The 15,177-nt window shown below is 39.8% G+C and overlaps 1 protein-coding gene across 8 annotated transcripts in view; it reads right to left on the bottom strand.

The window, feature by feature from the left end:
• Nucleotides 1-4,136: 4,136 nt before the first annotated feature.
• Nucleotides 4,137-15,177, bottom strand: part of osbpl8 (oxysterol binding protein-like 8) — a 78,511-nt gene continuing 67,470 nt past the window's right edge. For 4 of the 8 annotated variants that reach the window (XM_057854924.1, XM_057854925.1, XM_057854930.1 and 1 more), the window contains one exon: nt 4,139-4,364. In XM_057854924.1, coding sequence (XP_057710907.1) covers nt 4,260-4,364 — 105 coding nt within the window. In that variant the 3' untranslated portion in view covers nt 4,139-4,259. Of the gene's footprint in view, nt 4,365-11,230; nt 12,804-15,177 lie in introns of those variants that run through there. The other 4 variants (XM_057854933.1, XM_057854932.1, XM_057854926.1 and 1 more) reach the window with 3 other exon arrangements.

Raw genomic sequence — 15,177 nt, 5'->3', positions numbered from 1 at the left:
TTTTTGCCGATTCCGATACTTTGAAAATGACGTGTTCTGTCCCGATCGATCGGGATGTATAAATGCATATGGCGGAAAACAGACAAGGCTGAAAAAGCAGTTTCTGCTTTTGCACCCCTCTTTAAAATAAACTGCGGTATTTTAAGTCAAAAGAACTGTTGTTTGATAGAACACTATGTCTATATGCTGCCATAGCAGATTCATGGCGCATTAAGCCCCCAAACTATTATTAATTTGTCCGTTTTACCCTGGAAACCTCCGTTTACAGACGTCGCGCAACCGCTTTTGTTTCAACCTAGCCATAAAAAGAAGGTAAGTAATCGTATTTATTATTTGAAATGTCAGTCATTTTTAGCTTAGAATCATTAATTGATGTTTAATATTTAGTTTGAAAAAATAAACGACTTTTAAAAAATTATTCACTCGCATATTTTAAACTTTGTAAACAATTTACCTCACAATGAAAAAAATAGCGTCTGTAAACGAGTCACGGATACATACTTCATAACTATCGCTTAATTGTATTTTTTTCGTTAATGTTGCATTTTCTCCAATATTATAGATGATAAATAATCGATCCAAACAAATAAGAAAAAAAAACTTTTAAAGGGGCAAATATATGAAAATGAAAATCTCGACCACTCCTTGATGTCTACGATTTCTGCATCGCGACCCTTGTTATATTACCATTTTTCACCCATAAAATCCGAAAAAAATCCGTCTGTGGCCATTCACAGCTGTGTCTTGACTCTCGGTGATACGTGCTACATGGCGTTTTTGGATCGAAAAGAGGTAAGTGTGCGATAATATCTCGTTAAAATCATGGCGTCTTTAATTATGCTCTTGCATGCTCTCACCTCCAGTTATGGTTGTGCTGTTTAATTTTTTTTTTTGAAATGCCCTCCTGTTCAAATTTTCTCCTCCCCTAGAAAATTGAGATTTTAAGCTTTCCAATGATTTATCACACATGCATATAGGACAATTTTGAAATTTGTCCAAATTGGGGGTCTCAGAGCAGAACTTCAAGTCACCTGAGTGTTTTCCACTATATATATATATATATATATATATATATATATATATATATATATATACACTTTTTTTTTTTTTTTTTGTACAGCCAATTGCTTGATGCTGCTTGATGAATATAAATACATTAACTTTGAGTGCAAATTACAGTTGTACCCAGACTTAATTGATTTGATGAAACTTCAAGTTTACTGTTATGGGAATGCATTACTGTACAATCAACAATCAGTGGGGGACACACTCAAAAAACAAACTAATTCTAATCGAGTGTCTATATAAAATACTTTAATTGTATTTTATAATAAGGTGATGAAGTTCACATGGTCCAGCACACGAGATGTGTAGGGATTGCATATTTGCACACGAAGGCCATGAATTCACCTTAAAGCTGAATGTGTCATTCCAATGTTGAGTCATACTGTCCACTCATAGATGCCTACCCACGTGTGACAATCTTTACGGATATCCACAAATATTTTGCTGACTCATAGTCAGGAATAAATGTCGCACCAGAAAACTGGAGGCGTTCAGTGTTATAGGGAATCCAAGGGCAATTGAAGTTAAAGCTGCTAGCGACGTCGCATGTGGATAGAAGAGATGGTAAAATGCTTTTGCCAGTATTCATCACAGCTTCCATTACAAGACGTGTCAGTCAGCCTTGGGAAGAACATCTGGCAGGGTGACAGAGCCACACACCCTGTGACAATCAACTTGCAAATTGCCACGTCAGTGCCTCCGGTCTTTACTCCCTAATGGATGTTTAACACAACCATCAATTGTAAATGTGGAATTCATTTGCTACCGTTAGTAGAGCCATGCCATGCAAGGACAAATATTATATCCCACCTTGGAAGTGTACCGTTTTACGATAAAATACTTGGCACCATAAGCGGATTTTAAGGGGGGCAGGCCACCCCTGTTGGTCGAAAAGTGTCATTGCATGCAATTGACTTTCCTATATATATATATATATATATATATATATATATATAAAAAGTTGTAAATAGGGTTGTTCCGATCATGTTTTTTTTTTGCTCCCGATCCGATCCCGATCGTTTTAGTTTGAGTATCTGCCGATCCCGATATTTCCCGATCCGATTGCTTTTTTTTTTTTTGCTCCTGATTCAATTCCAGTCATTCCCGATAATTTTTCCCGATCATATACATTTTGGCAATGCATTAAGAAAAAAATGAATAAAACTCGGACGAATGTATACATTCAACATACAGTACATAAGTACTGTATTTGTTTATTATGACAATAAATCCTCAAGATGGCATTTACATTATTGACATTCTTTCTGTGAAAGGGATCCACGGATAGAAAGACTTGTAATTCTTACAGGATAAATGTGACTTTGTATATTGTGACTAAACATTGCCATCTAGTGTATTTGTTGAGCTTTCAGTAAATGATACTGCAGCCATTTAACTGTTCTGCCCAAATGCATGATGGGAAGTGCAACCATGACCGTGCGTAGTGGCACCAATTGATATATCTTCACTGTGTTGGGAAGTAACATTGGGTGTTAAGGAAAAGATCAACCACTCCTTCTTCCCCACATTGCTCCCCACGATATTTCTAATTGTGGAGAGAGGGATTTTAAGGCTTTAGCCAATCAAAAAGAGGCTCCAAAGACTGCCAAAATTCTCTCTACTCATTTTACGCTGCCCGTTAGCTCTATATATAGGTAAAACGGCGCCATTACAGATTGTACGCGACAATGCGTGAGTGGGTCGTGCAGCGCATGCGTTAATTGCATTAAATATTTTAATGTGAATAATTTTTTAAAAATTAATTACCGCCGTTCACGTGACAAATTTGATAGCCCTACTTTAAGCCAAAACTAAAGACTCTGGATGAATGTAAGACATTTTGTCTGTAACGTTAAATACAATCAGAAAACGATTTAATTTAAAATATATATATATTAAAAAAAGGCATGTCCGATATTTTTTTGCCGATTCCGATACTTTGAAAATGACGTGATCGGACCCGATCGATCGGGACATCTTTACCTGACACACTTGTCATAAACAAGAATTTGCACCAGCTAATAAATGGCTTACATACCCAAATACTGAATAAGCTGTTTATTTAGGGTGCTTTAATAGGGTGTGTAGTCATTTTAAAACGATTGCAGTTGCATTTACCACAGTGATAAAAAAAACCTTCACGGTATCCTGGGTGTGATTGAGGAGTTGTCACTTTTCTCCAGCATCAATTAGGAGTTGTGATGTCTCATTAGATGGGAGCATTCGGAGGAAAATAGATGCACCCGAGTTTCACTCACGCGGAGCACGTAAAGTACATGAAGTGAAGGGACAAGTGGTGAAAATGAAGGCAGCGTCCTAGGGGAACACGCACGAACTGATCGAGCTCCGAAGAGAGCCGGCGACGGGTCAACTGGCAGCCGCCGCCTGTCCGCTTACACAAGAGGCTTGATAAATACTTAACTAGCCAGTAGCACATGGCGTAACCCCCTGTTGCATAACAAGCAGGGAATAAGATTTGGGAAGCTGAGGAAGGGGAGGGCTGGGCCGCCGGTATCCAAGGGTTACCAGCTGAGCCGCCAGCTGTGAGGATGTTGCATCACAAGACGACGGGCCCGATATCGGATGTATTCGAAAGGAGAAAGCTTGAAGGTCGGCGCTAAAGTCGCGCTAATCGATAGTGCTAATCGTGTGAAATTGAATCAAGAGGAGGATGGCAAGTGTTGCCACTTGCTCGGCAGCTAGGTTTGGATATTCAGCACGTTTTAGTGATAACAATGATGGATAGCAGTAAACGATCATGTTTCATTGCCATTGAAGTCGATCGCCATCAACGGCATCTTATAAATGAACTAAATAGGCTCTTGTTTTAAGGAAGATTTTCTTTTTCAAATATTTTTATTCAATTTTTCCATGTATATATACAGAAATTTACAAACAAGATAACACAAGATAAACCCTCCCCACCCACAACCCCAAATGTCCTGAATAACTATAGTATTAAGGCTAACAAATACATACTCATGATGAGATAAAAGCAGTGCATCACAGAATAAAAGCTGTTACGAAAAAATAGGAAGAGAGTGATTATAGGGTTCCCTCCGAACATCTGAGCATATCTCATGGCTTTGTTTGAGTATTGTGTAAGTACCTCAGAAAAGGATCCCACGTCGTATGGAACCTTCTCCTTGACCTGGTCAAAGAGAAGCGCAACATTTCTAGTTTGAGGCAAGCCATTAAGTCCCGACGCCACTGGACAAGCGTGGGCAGGGCAGCCCCCTTCCAATGTAGCAAAATTGTGCGACTAGCCAAGAGCAGAGCAAAAGTGACCATACGTTGTTCTGTAGATGACAAGTGATCATTATCTTCACGAAAAATACCAAACAAAGCAAGGGTAGGATTGATGTTAATATTCTTATTTAGTACTGTGGACAGAGTTTGGAAAATATCAAACCAAAATTTCTGCAGTTTGGGCAACAGCAAATACATATGTATCAATGTAGCGTCCCCGAATTTGCATTTATCACAGGTGGACGTTATGTTCGGGTAAAACCTGGACAGTTTAGCTTTGGACATGTGAGCCCTGTGCACCACCTTGAACTGAAGAAGGCAGTGCCTAGCACAGATTGATGATTTATATATTGAAGATAATATAGATTCCCACAGATTATCAGGGAGATACCCCAAATCTTTTTCCCAAGATGCCCTTGCCTTATATATCGCTGAACCCCAATGATAATGAAATGTAGTAATGCAGTTTTGACAGTGCACCTTCAGAAAGCTGATCAAAGGACAGAAACCGGTCGATTCGATTAGGACTGGGTACTGAGGGGAAATTGGGCACATGCGAGCGCACATAACGCCTGACTTGCAAATAATGAAAAAAGTGAGTTCTGGGCAGATTATATTTCTCAGTCAGTTGAGTAAATAATACAAAGTGTCCATCTTCAAACATGTCAGCAAATGATTTGATACCCTTATCGTGCCATATCCGAAAGTTACAGTCAGAAGAAGAGGGAATGAAAAGGTGGTTAGAGGCAATTGGACTCGAGAGAGAATAGTTTGTAGTTAAAGAATCTCCTAAATTGGACCCATATACGAAGGGTAAGGAGGATTTTCAACTTCGCTAATGGCAATTCAAATTGAAGTCACAATTTTTTTTTTTTTAAAGCCAAAGTCGTGAATACAGTTCTGGAACTATTGATTTTTGGATAATGCCTAGAATAGAAAACACTCTGGAACAACGTATGAAGTAAAAAATGATGAATAATTATTGCTTCTCTGCGCAGAATGGTACACACGGATGACCACCAAGTGCGCTTTTCCAAAGCGTGCAGCTCTCCTCTCCGCCAGGCTGCCTTACATAACAATTGATGCATCTTTTGTCTATCAATTTGTCTCATTCAGGACCTCTCAGGAGCTGTAGTGGGCCACATTTTATTACAAATGACAACTAAAAAAAACCTTTTCGTGAAACTAACATATTTGTCTTGACACAAATGATTTGCCTATGTGCAGAGAACAACTCCTGCAAATATTACAGCATCAAAGAAGAGAATGGGCCTTAAAGTGCAAGCCATAAGTATCGGCACCCCTGCAATTCTGTCAGATAATGCTCAATTCTCCCAGAAAATGATTGCAATTAAACATGTTTTGGTAGTAATGTCTTCATTTATTTTGCTTGCAATGAAAACACACAAAAGAGAATAGAAAAAAAATTAAATCTTTATCATTTTACGCAAAACTCCAAAAATCGTCCGGACAAAAGTATTGGCACCCTTTGAAAAATCTTCTCTAATTTGTGTAGTTAACAGCACATGTTACTTACCTGTGGCACATAACAGTTGGTGTCAATAAATAAATTAGGGCTGTCAAACGATTAAAAATTTTAATCGAGTCAATTACAGCTTAAAAATTAATTAATCGTAATTAATCGCAATTCAAACCATCTATAAAATATGCCATATTTTTCTGTAAATTATTGTTGGAATGAAAAGATAAGACACAAGACGGATATATACATTCAACAGTACATAAGTACTGTATTTGTTTATTATAACAAATCAACAAGATGGCATTAACATTATTAATATTCTCTTAAAGAGATCCATGGATAGAAAAACTTGTAGTTCTTAAAAGATAAATGTTAGTACAAGTTATAGAAATGTTATTTTAAAACCCCTCTGAATGTTTTTATTAAAATTAGTAAAAATTTCAATCAAAAAATAAACTAGTAGCTCGCCATTGTTGATGTCATTACACCATTCTCACTCCCCAAACCCATAAAATCATTTGGACCCAAGCGCCAGCAGAGGGCGCCAAACAACAAAAAACAAGTAACAAGTAACAAGCGGACATTACACTGCTGTCATTTTAATCTGAGCGGGGCATGTGCGTTAATTACGTCAAAAATTTTAACGTGATTAATTTAGAAAATTAATTACCGCCCGTTAACGCGATAACTTTGACAGCCCTAAAATAAATCAAACTTGCAGCCAGTTAAAATGGATTAAAGTTGATTTACACTCTGCCCTGTGTCCTTGTGTCCACCACGTTTAGCATGGAGAAAAGAAAGAAGACCAAAGAACTGTCTGAGGACTTGAGAAGCAAAAATTGTGAGGAAGCCCGGGCAATCTCAAGGCTACAAGTCCATCTCCAAAGGCTGAATGTACTTGCGTCTACCGTGTACAGTGTCATCAATAAGTGTAAAGCCCACGGCACTGTGGCTAACCTCCCTAGATGTGGACAAAAAAAAAAAAAGATTTTGTGGATGGTGGATAAAGAACCTTGACTAACATCTAAACAAGTTCCAGCTGTCCTGCAGTCCGAGGGTACAACAGTGTCAATTTGTACTAACCGTCGGCGTATGAATGAAAAGGGGCTCTATGGTAGGATACCCAGGAAGACCACACTTCTGACCCAGAGACATAAAAAAGCCTGGCCGGAGTTTGCCAAAACTTACCTGAGAAAGCCAAAAACATTTTGGAAGAATTTTCCGTGGTCAAATGAGACAAAAGTAGATCTTTTTGGGAAAAGGCATCAACATAGCTTTTACAGGAAACAAAAGAACACGGTCCCCACAGTTAAACATGGTGGAGGATTTCCTGATATTTTGGGGTTGCTTAGCTGCCTCTGGCACTGGACTGCTTGACCGTGTGCATGGCATTATGAAGTCTGAAGACTACCAACAAATTTTGCAGCATAATTTAGGGCCCAGTGTAAGAAAGCTGGGTCTTCCAGCAGGACAATAACCCAAAACACACTTCAAAAAGCTCTAGGAAAAGGTTTGAGAGAAAGCCCTGGAGATTTGTGCCCAGCTATGATCTAGACCTGAATCCCATAGAACAGGGTTCAATAAATCCGGACCTCACTGCCACTTTTCCTTTCGTGTTTTCCATGTCTCTCCTCCAACTCACCTGAATCAAAATATTCCGGATCATTATCAGGCTTTTGGAGAGGTTGCTGATGACATAATCCTTTGATTCAGGTGTGTTACGGGAGAGAGACATGGAAAACACGACAGGAAAAGTGGCACCGAGGTCCGGATTCAGTGAACCCTGCCATAGAAGTATTAAGCTGAGGGTGCCAATACTTTTGTCCAGAGTTTTGTGTAAAATGATAACAATTTAAAAAAAATTTCATTCTGTTTGGTGTTTTTTCTTTGCAAGGAAAATAAATGAAGATATTACTACCAAAGCATTTGTTAGTGCAATCATTTTCTGGGAAAAATTGAGCATTATCTGATAGAATTGCAGAGGTGCCAGTATTTTTGGCCAGCAGATTTGGCCGCCAAAAGCCATACTTTTGCCCACCCCTGATCGGAAATCACAAAATGGATGCCTTGAGGCTATAATACGGTTGCAAACATCACATGTGTGATGAATTAATCATCCTCCTCTGGATGAAATGAGATTATTGGTACATAACAGGCACTGATTCCTCAAAATAGAGTGGATGGGGGTGAAAGCAATCCAAATGAGTGATGAAAAAAAAAGAGCTTTTTTTTCAAGGTTAATCGGCCGCTGTCATCCCAGCCGGAAACTAAAAATTAATAAATGAATAAACAAACGCCCACTCTTGTCTCTCCAGGGTTGATTTGACAGTGCTTAAAAATAGCCCCCCAGTGAAATGAAAAAGCCTCAGCTTTGTGCTGTCAAGCTGCTCTGTAATCCTGTTCACTGGTGTCACTGTACCCCGACCGGCCGTTAAAAATCATTGACATTAATCTTTGCTGACGGGGATTTAGAATATACTTTACAAAAAAAAAACAAAAAAAAAAGATTTCAAAAGTTAGCATCGGAAATGAATGAGTTTGGAACTTTGCGACGTCCGTCTCGGATTCTCCCCGAGAGCAGAATTTAATCGACGGCCGCGCTTTGAAGTCGTTTTTGTATTCACCTCCATGTCTTATTCATGGCCTCTGTGCAGCCATTGGCGTGTGGCCTATTTCTGAGCCATTCTAACTTTATGAATCTAAGAACATACCACACAAAGAATTACAGTGCCCTCCATAATTATTGGCACCCCTGAAAAAGATGTGTTTTTTAGCTTCTAATATATATTTTTTAAATTCAAATAATATGGGACCTTAATGGAAAAAAAGAGAAAAATCCAACCTTCAATACAAGTGCATTCATTCAGTGGGGAAAAAAATCCCACATAAAGAAAAAATTATTTGACATCAAATAATGTGTGTCACAATTATTAGCACCCCTGCTGTTAATACTTTGTACAACCCTCTTTTGCCAACAAAACAAGGTCTGGGGGCTGAGATGGCCATGGGTTGCCTGGCACATTTTTCAAACACTGTGAGAAATAGTCTGGGACCCAGCCCATTAACGGCCTCTCGAGCAAGGTACAAAATCAATCGTCCAATCAGATTCGTTTATTTGCGTGACGTGTTCTTAACGAGTAACGTCACTCTTGCGCGCCGGAAGTCGTCTCAACAACAACACAGATGGCGAACGGGAGAGCCGAGAATATGTTCCAATCCGCGGTAAAAACGTTTTAAATTACCAAAAACACATCAAAACAAGTCATTGACACCAATCAACATGGCTCGCGCTAGCCATGTTGAATAAACTTCTCCGTTCTCCGCTCACGCGAATTACTTGTCGCTTTAACAATGTCACGTCTGCCCGTCGCTGATTGGTCCACTCCGCTGTCTGTTTGCTGTGGCTTGCTGCGCCCTCGGAATTTGATCCGCCAGACGGTCGCCAGACTCAATCGCTGGAACAGCGGTGAGTCTGGTATACCAGGCAAGGCCATGGGAGGAGCTTGATTTTGTGTCTGGTGAACCATTTCTGTGTAGATTTGGCCATATGTTTAGGGTCATTGTTTTGCTGAAAGACCCAGTGACGACCCATCTTCAGCTTTCGGGCAGAGGGCAACAGATTTTGATTTCAAATGTACTGGTATTTAAAAGCACTCATGATGCCATGCACCCTAACAAGGTTCCCAGGGCCTTTGGAAGCGAAACATACCCACAGCATCACTGACCCACCCCCATACTTCACAGTGGGTATGAGGTGCTTTTCAGCATGCGCATCTTTCGTGGCACGCCAGACCCACTTAGTGTTTGGTCCCACATGGTCCCAGTTGAAGCCTGGGACCGTGTGCTTTGGTCAGAGGAGACCAAGATTGAGCTTTTTTGCAACAAACACTCCAAGTAGTGATGGGACGAAATGGGCCGAGGTTCCGAAGCTTGTGTCGAGTAATGGGAGGGGCGTTTCCATGAAGCTTGTAGCGAGGCGCGCGTCATTTTGGCAAAACCTAGAAATGATGACGTGAGAAGCCTCGCCGGCCGGCTGAATCTTATAAACGCATCAGAAGTGATCTGACGTTTGGCGCGCATTGCAAACACAGAAGGCTACAGACTACGGTATAAATAGGTTGCAAAACGCAATGCCGATCGCCTGTTATCTCACATTTTGTGCATTTCGGGCTCCTGTAGTTGTTACATCTGTGCGCAACAGTGCAATCTTTTTTCGAGCCTTGTCCTTTGCTTGCGATGGAACCTGCGCAAAAAAAGCGATCCTCCCCTGTATGGGAACATTTTGATTTGATTGCTTTCAATAAGGTAAGGGAGAAGAACTACATTAATATAAATGTGAATGTGTGTGTACCTATCTGAACCAAACATCAACAGAATGAACAATCCATTAGTGTACTAGGAGGCACAAAAGAATACCTACCCAAATTTATATAAACTGGCACTCACATTTATCTGCACCCCAGCTTCATCTGTGCCTTGTGAAAGAATATTTTCTAAAGCTGGTGAAATATTGTCCAAAAAAGGGAAACCGTTTAAAGCCAGCCACTGCGGGAAAGCTATTATTTCTCAATAAAAATGAACAACAAATTACCCTTAGCACTTGTTGTATTTTGTTCACATACTAAATTACTAACATAAGCACATTCATATCTTTGTCTTTATCAAATAACCATTGAATTCTTAACAATGTTGACCTCTTGGGCTTCTAGACCACTTGATGGCGCCATAGAGTAAATGAAGCACCATGAAGCTTTGCTACATGTGCAAACCAATTGCCTACAAAGCTTCATTGCTTCATGAGGCTTCATTTGGCCATCACTACTTTTCAGCATGCACAAAAATACACACGGTCCCAGGCTTCAACTGGGACCGTGTGCTTTGGTCAAATGACACCAAGATTGAGCTTTTTGGCAACAAACTCTCTAAATGGGTCTGGCGTGCCACGAAAGATGCGCAGGCTTAAAAGCACCTCATACCCACTGTGAAGTATGGGGGTGGGTCAGTGATGCTGTGGGGCTGTTTCGCTGCCAAAGGCCCTGGGAACCTTGTTAGGGTGCATGGCATCATAAATGCTTTGAAATACCAGGACATTTTAAATCAAAATCTGTTGGCCTCTGCCCGAAAGCTGAAGATGGGTCGTCACTGGGTCTTTCAGCAAGACAATGACCCGAAACATATGGCCAGAAATGGTTCACCAGACACAAAATCAAGCTCCTTCCATGGCCATCTCAGTCCCCAGACCTTGTTTTGTGGGCAAAAGGGGGTTGTACAAGGTATTAACACCAGGGGTGCTAATAATTGTGACACACATTATTTGATGTCAAATAATTTTTTCTTTATGTGGGATTTTTTCCCCCACTGAATGAATGCACTTGTATTGAAGGTTGGATTTTTCTCTTTTTTCCATTAAGGTCCCATATTATTTGAATTAAAAAAAAATGAGAAGCTAAAAAACACATCTTTTTCAGGGGTGCCAATAATTATGGAGGGCACTGTATGTGCAGAGGAGTAACAGTACCGTAATTTCCGGACTATAAGCCGCTACTTTTTTCGTTCATTTTGAATCCTGCGGCTTATTTGTTGATTTATTTGGGGTTAATTGGCAATACATGCCTCCTAGCATGCACTGCAGCACTACAGATGTACAAAATTCATGTTCTGTTCCAATTATTTATGCATTTACTGTTCCAGTTTCATTAATTGCTTGTTATGGTATTTTGTAGCACTTTATTTGACAGCGGCGTCATAAGACTGTCATAACACCGTCATAGTTATGACATGAGACTATCATGGGCATTACTGAATGCTTATGACAGATGTCATTAAGTGTCATCCAGCAAATTATGTTACCAACTCCATTTATGTCCAGCTTGGATCTTTTAAATCCATTCAAAGTGAGATAATTTGCCGAATAAAACGAAATGATAACTGTTATAAGCATTTGTTAATGCTCATGACAGTGTCATGTCATAATTATGTCTAATTGTCAAATGACAGTCATATGGTGCCACTGTAAAAAAAAATGTCATCAAATACCTTAACTAGCAATTAATTAAACAACAGGAACAGTAATTGAAAAATAATTAGTACAGAACATTATTTTGATTGTTATTTACATCTGTTGCGCTGCAATGCATGCTAGGAGGCATGTTGGACAACAACAGTGTTGACAGCAGGTGGCATAAAAGATTGACTGTCTCAATCAAGGGAGCAGTGATGGCCAAATGAAGCTTCTTGAAGCAATGAAGCTTTGCAAACAATTGGTTCAAAGTTTCATGGTGGTTCATTTGGTCTTCTGACCGTCGTATGATGCCGCTATCTAATGAAGTGTTACCGGTTATTATTTTTTGGTGTAAATATCCCATAATACAGTGAGGACAGCTGCGGCTTATAGTCCAGTGTGGCTTATCTGTGAACAAATGCCATTTTCCTGTCACATTTGGTGGGTGGCGGCTTATAATCAGATGCGCCTTATAGTGCGAAAATTACGGAAGTCATTTTTTTTTTTTTTTTTTAATTTTTTTTTTTGTTTAATTGTTGTTGTTTGAATGTTTAAAAATATTTATTAGTACGGTATTCTTTTGGAAAATGGATGGTTTCATTTGAAGTAAGAGTAAAATTTAGACAGGTGTTCAATTCAATGGCAGCCATTGACGGCAACTGACGTCCAATCCATTTGAACTGAGAGGGGCTGTCGACGAATGATTGCTGCCAATTCAAAATGGATTGGACATCTGTTAAAAACCTCGATGGATGAAACCTCGACTCTCCAATCGCAATTACAGTACAACAATGATGTACCTGTGTCTGACTTTTCCATTGATTTGAGGGTGAGTGGCCATCTCACCGAGGGGCCTCCAAAAAAGACGGGCTGACAAGTGGCTTCTAATCATCGGGTTCAATGAAAAGTGCAGGATCGGCTGGTTCAGGGGTCATTGTCAGCGGCAAAGGCAGGAATGCAGTAGGTCGGGCCTTGGGTGAACTCTCATCCTATTTCCAACCCACACTGCTGGCCAAAAGTCTGTCAGATAATGCTCAATTTTTCCCAGAAAATGATTGCAGTTACAAATGCTTTGGTTGTAATATCTTCGGTTACAGTATTTTGCTTGCAATAAAAAAAAAAACACAGAATGAAATTTTAAAATCATTATCATTGTACACAAAACTGGGCCGGTCAAAAGTATTGGAACACTCACCCCAGGGCTGGCTCAGCCTATACGCAGACTATGCAGCTGCTTAGGGCCCCTGACCACTAGGGGGCCCCCAATCTGGCAGTTGTTTAATTTATATTCTATTTTGTTTACTACTCTTTTGTGAGTTTTGATACTTGATTACAAGCTTAAAAAAAAAGTTCTTCTTTAACTTCTTTCTTTCCTCTTTTAGAAAAAGATTTGGCGCTATCTACTGTAAGTAATGGCAATCATTTGGGGTTGAGAGGTTTGAAGTATGCAGTGCAACAAAATCTGATTAATATACAAAATATGGACGTATGGGTTGGATTGCATGTATGGGTTTCACAGTACACTGTGACGAAATGGTGGGCCAAAAATATGGGCCCCTTTGCATTATTTTGCTTAGGGCCCCTAAACGGCCTGGGCCGGCCCTGCCTCAGCCTAATACTTGGTAGCACAACCTTCAGACAAAATAACTGTGAACAACCCATTCCGGTATCCATCATTGAGTTTCTTACAATGCTCTGCTGGAATTTTAGACCATTCTTCTTTGGCCAACTGCTCCAGGTCTCTGAGATTTGAAAGGTGCCATATTTAGATCTCTCCACAGGTGTTCTATGGGATTCAGGTCTGGACTCATTGCTGGCAACTTTAGAAGTCTCGAGTGCTTTCTCTTAAAACCATTTTCTAGTGCTTTTTCAAGTGTGTTTTGGGTCATTTTCCTGCTGGGCCGTGACCTCTGAGGGAGACCCAGCTTTCTCACACTGGGCCCTAAATTATGCTGCAAAATTTGTTGGTAGTCTTCAGACTTCATAATGCCATGCACACGGTCAAGCAGTCCAGTGCCAGAGGAAGCAAAGCAACCCCAAAACATCAGGGAACCTCCGCTGTTTGACTGTGGGGACCGTGTTCTTTTCTTTGAAGGCCTCATTTTTCTTTCTTGTAAACTCTATGTTGATGCCTTTTCCGAAAAAGCTCTACTTTTGTCTCATATGACAGAGAACATTCTTCCAAAAGCTTTTTTGGCTTTCTCAGGTAAGTTTTGGCAAACTACAACCTGGCTTTTTTATGTCTCGGGGTCAGAAGTGGGGTCTTCCTGGGTATACTACTATAGAGTCCCTTTTCATTCAAACGCCGACAGATAGTACGGGTTGACACTGTTGTACCGTCGGATTGCAGGAAAGCTTGAACTTGGTTGGATGTTAATTGAGGTTCTTTATCCACCATCAGCACAATCTTTCGTTGATATCTCTGGTCAATTTTTCCCTTCCGTCCACATCTATGGAGGTTAGCCAGAGTGCCGTGGGCTTTACACTTATTTAGGACACTGCGCACAGTTGAAACAGGAACATTCAGGTCTTGGAGAGGGACTTGTAGCCTTGAGATTGCCCGTGCTTACTCACAATTTTGATTCTAAAGTCCTCAGACAGTTCTTTGGTCTTCTTTCTTTTCTCCATGCTCAAAGTGGTACACACAAGGACACAGGACAGAGCTTGAATCAACTTTAATCCATTTTAACTAGCTGCAAGTGTGATTTAGTGATTGCCAACACCTGTTATGTGCCACAGGTAAGTAACAGGTGCTGTTAACTACACAAATTAGAGAAGATTTTTCAAAGGGTGCCAAAACTTTTGTCCAGCCCATTTTTGGAGTTTTGTGTAAAATGATAATGATTTCAATTCTTTTCCCATTCTGTTTTGTGTTTTTTCATCGCAAGCAAAATAAATGAAGATATTACAACCAAAGCATTTGTAATTGCAATCATTTTCCGGGGGAAATTTAGCATTATCTGACAGAATTGCAGGGGTGCCAATACTTTTGGCCAGCAGCGTATCTGCTGAATACTGACTCGCTAAATGTTCCTTATCAAAAAACAAGGTTATAGTACTTATTAGTGCTGCAGCTATCGATTATTTTAGTAGTCGATTAATCGATGAACTAGTTAGTTCGAATAATCAAGTAATCGGATAAGGAACATGAAAAATTAAAATACCTGAGTTGAGCCTCAAACGGTTAAAAAAAAATAAATAAATGAGGCTCTATGTACAAAAAAGGACAATTGGTTAACTTTCACAGCAAAAGTCAGCTAGCTTAAATGCTATAAAATGCTAACTTTTTTTTTTTTTTAACAATGCTCTTAATAAATGGTTCAGACACATATTCCCGCAAACAACGGTTAAAAACACTTATAAACTAAATTACGAATTC

Source organism: Corythoichthys intestinalis, chromosome 13, assembly GCF_030265065.1.
Source record: "Corythoichthys intestinalis isolate RoL2023-P3 chromosome 13, ASM3026506v1, whole genome shotgun sequence".
Taxonomy (NCBI): Eukaryota; Metazoa; Chordata; class Actinopteri; order Syngnathiformes; family Syngnathidae; genus Corythoichthys; species Corythoichthys intestinalis.
This window is presented reverse-complemented; position numbering and strand designations above follow the sequence as displayed.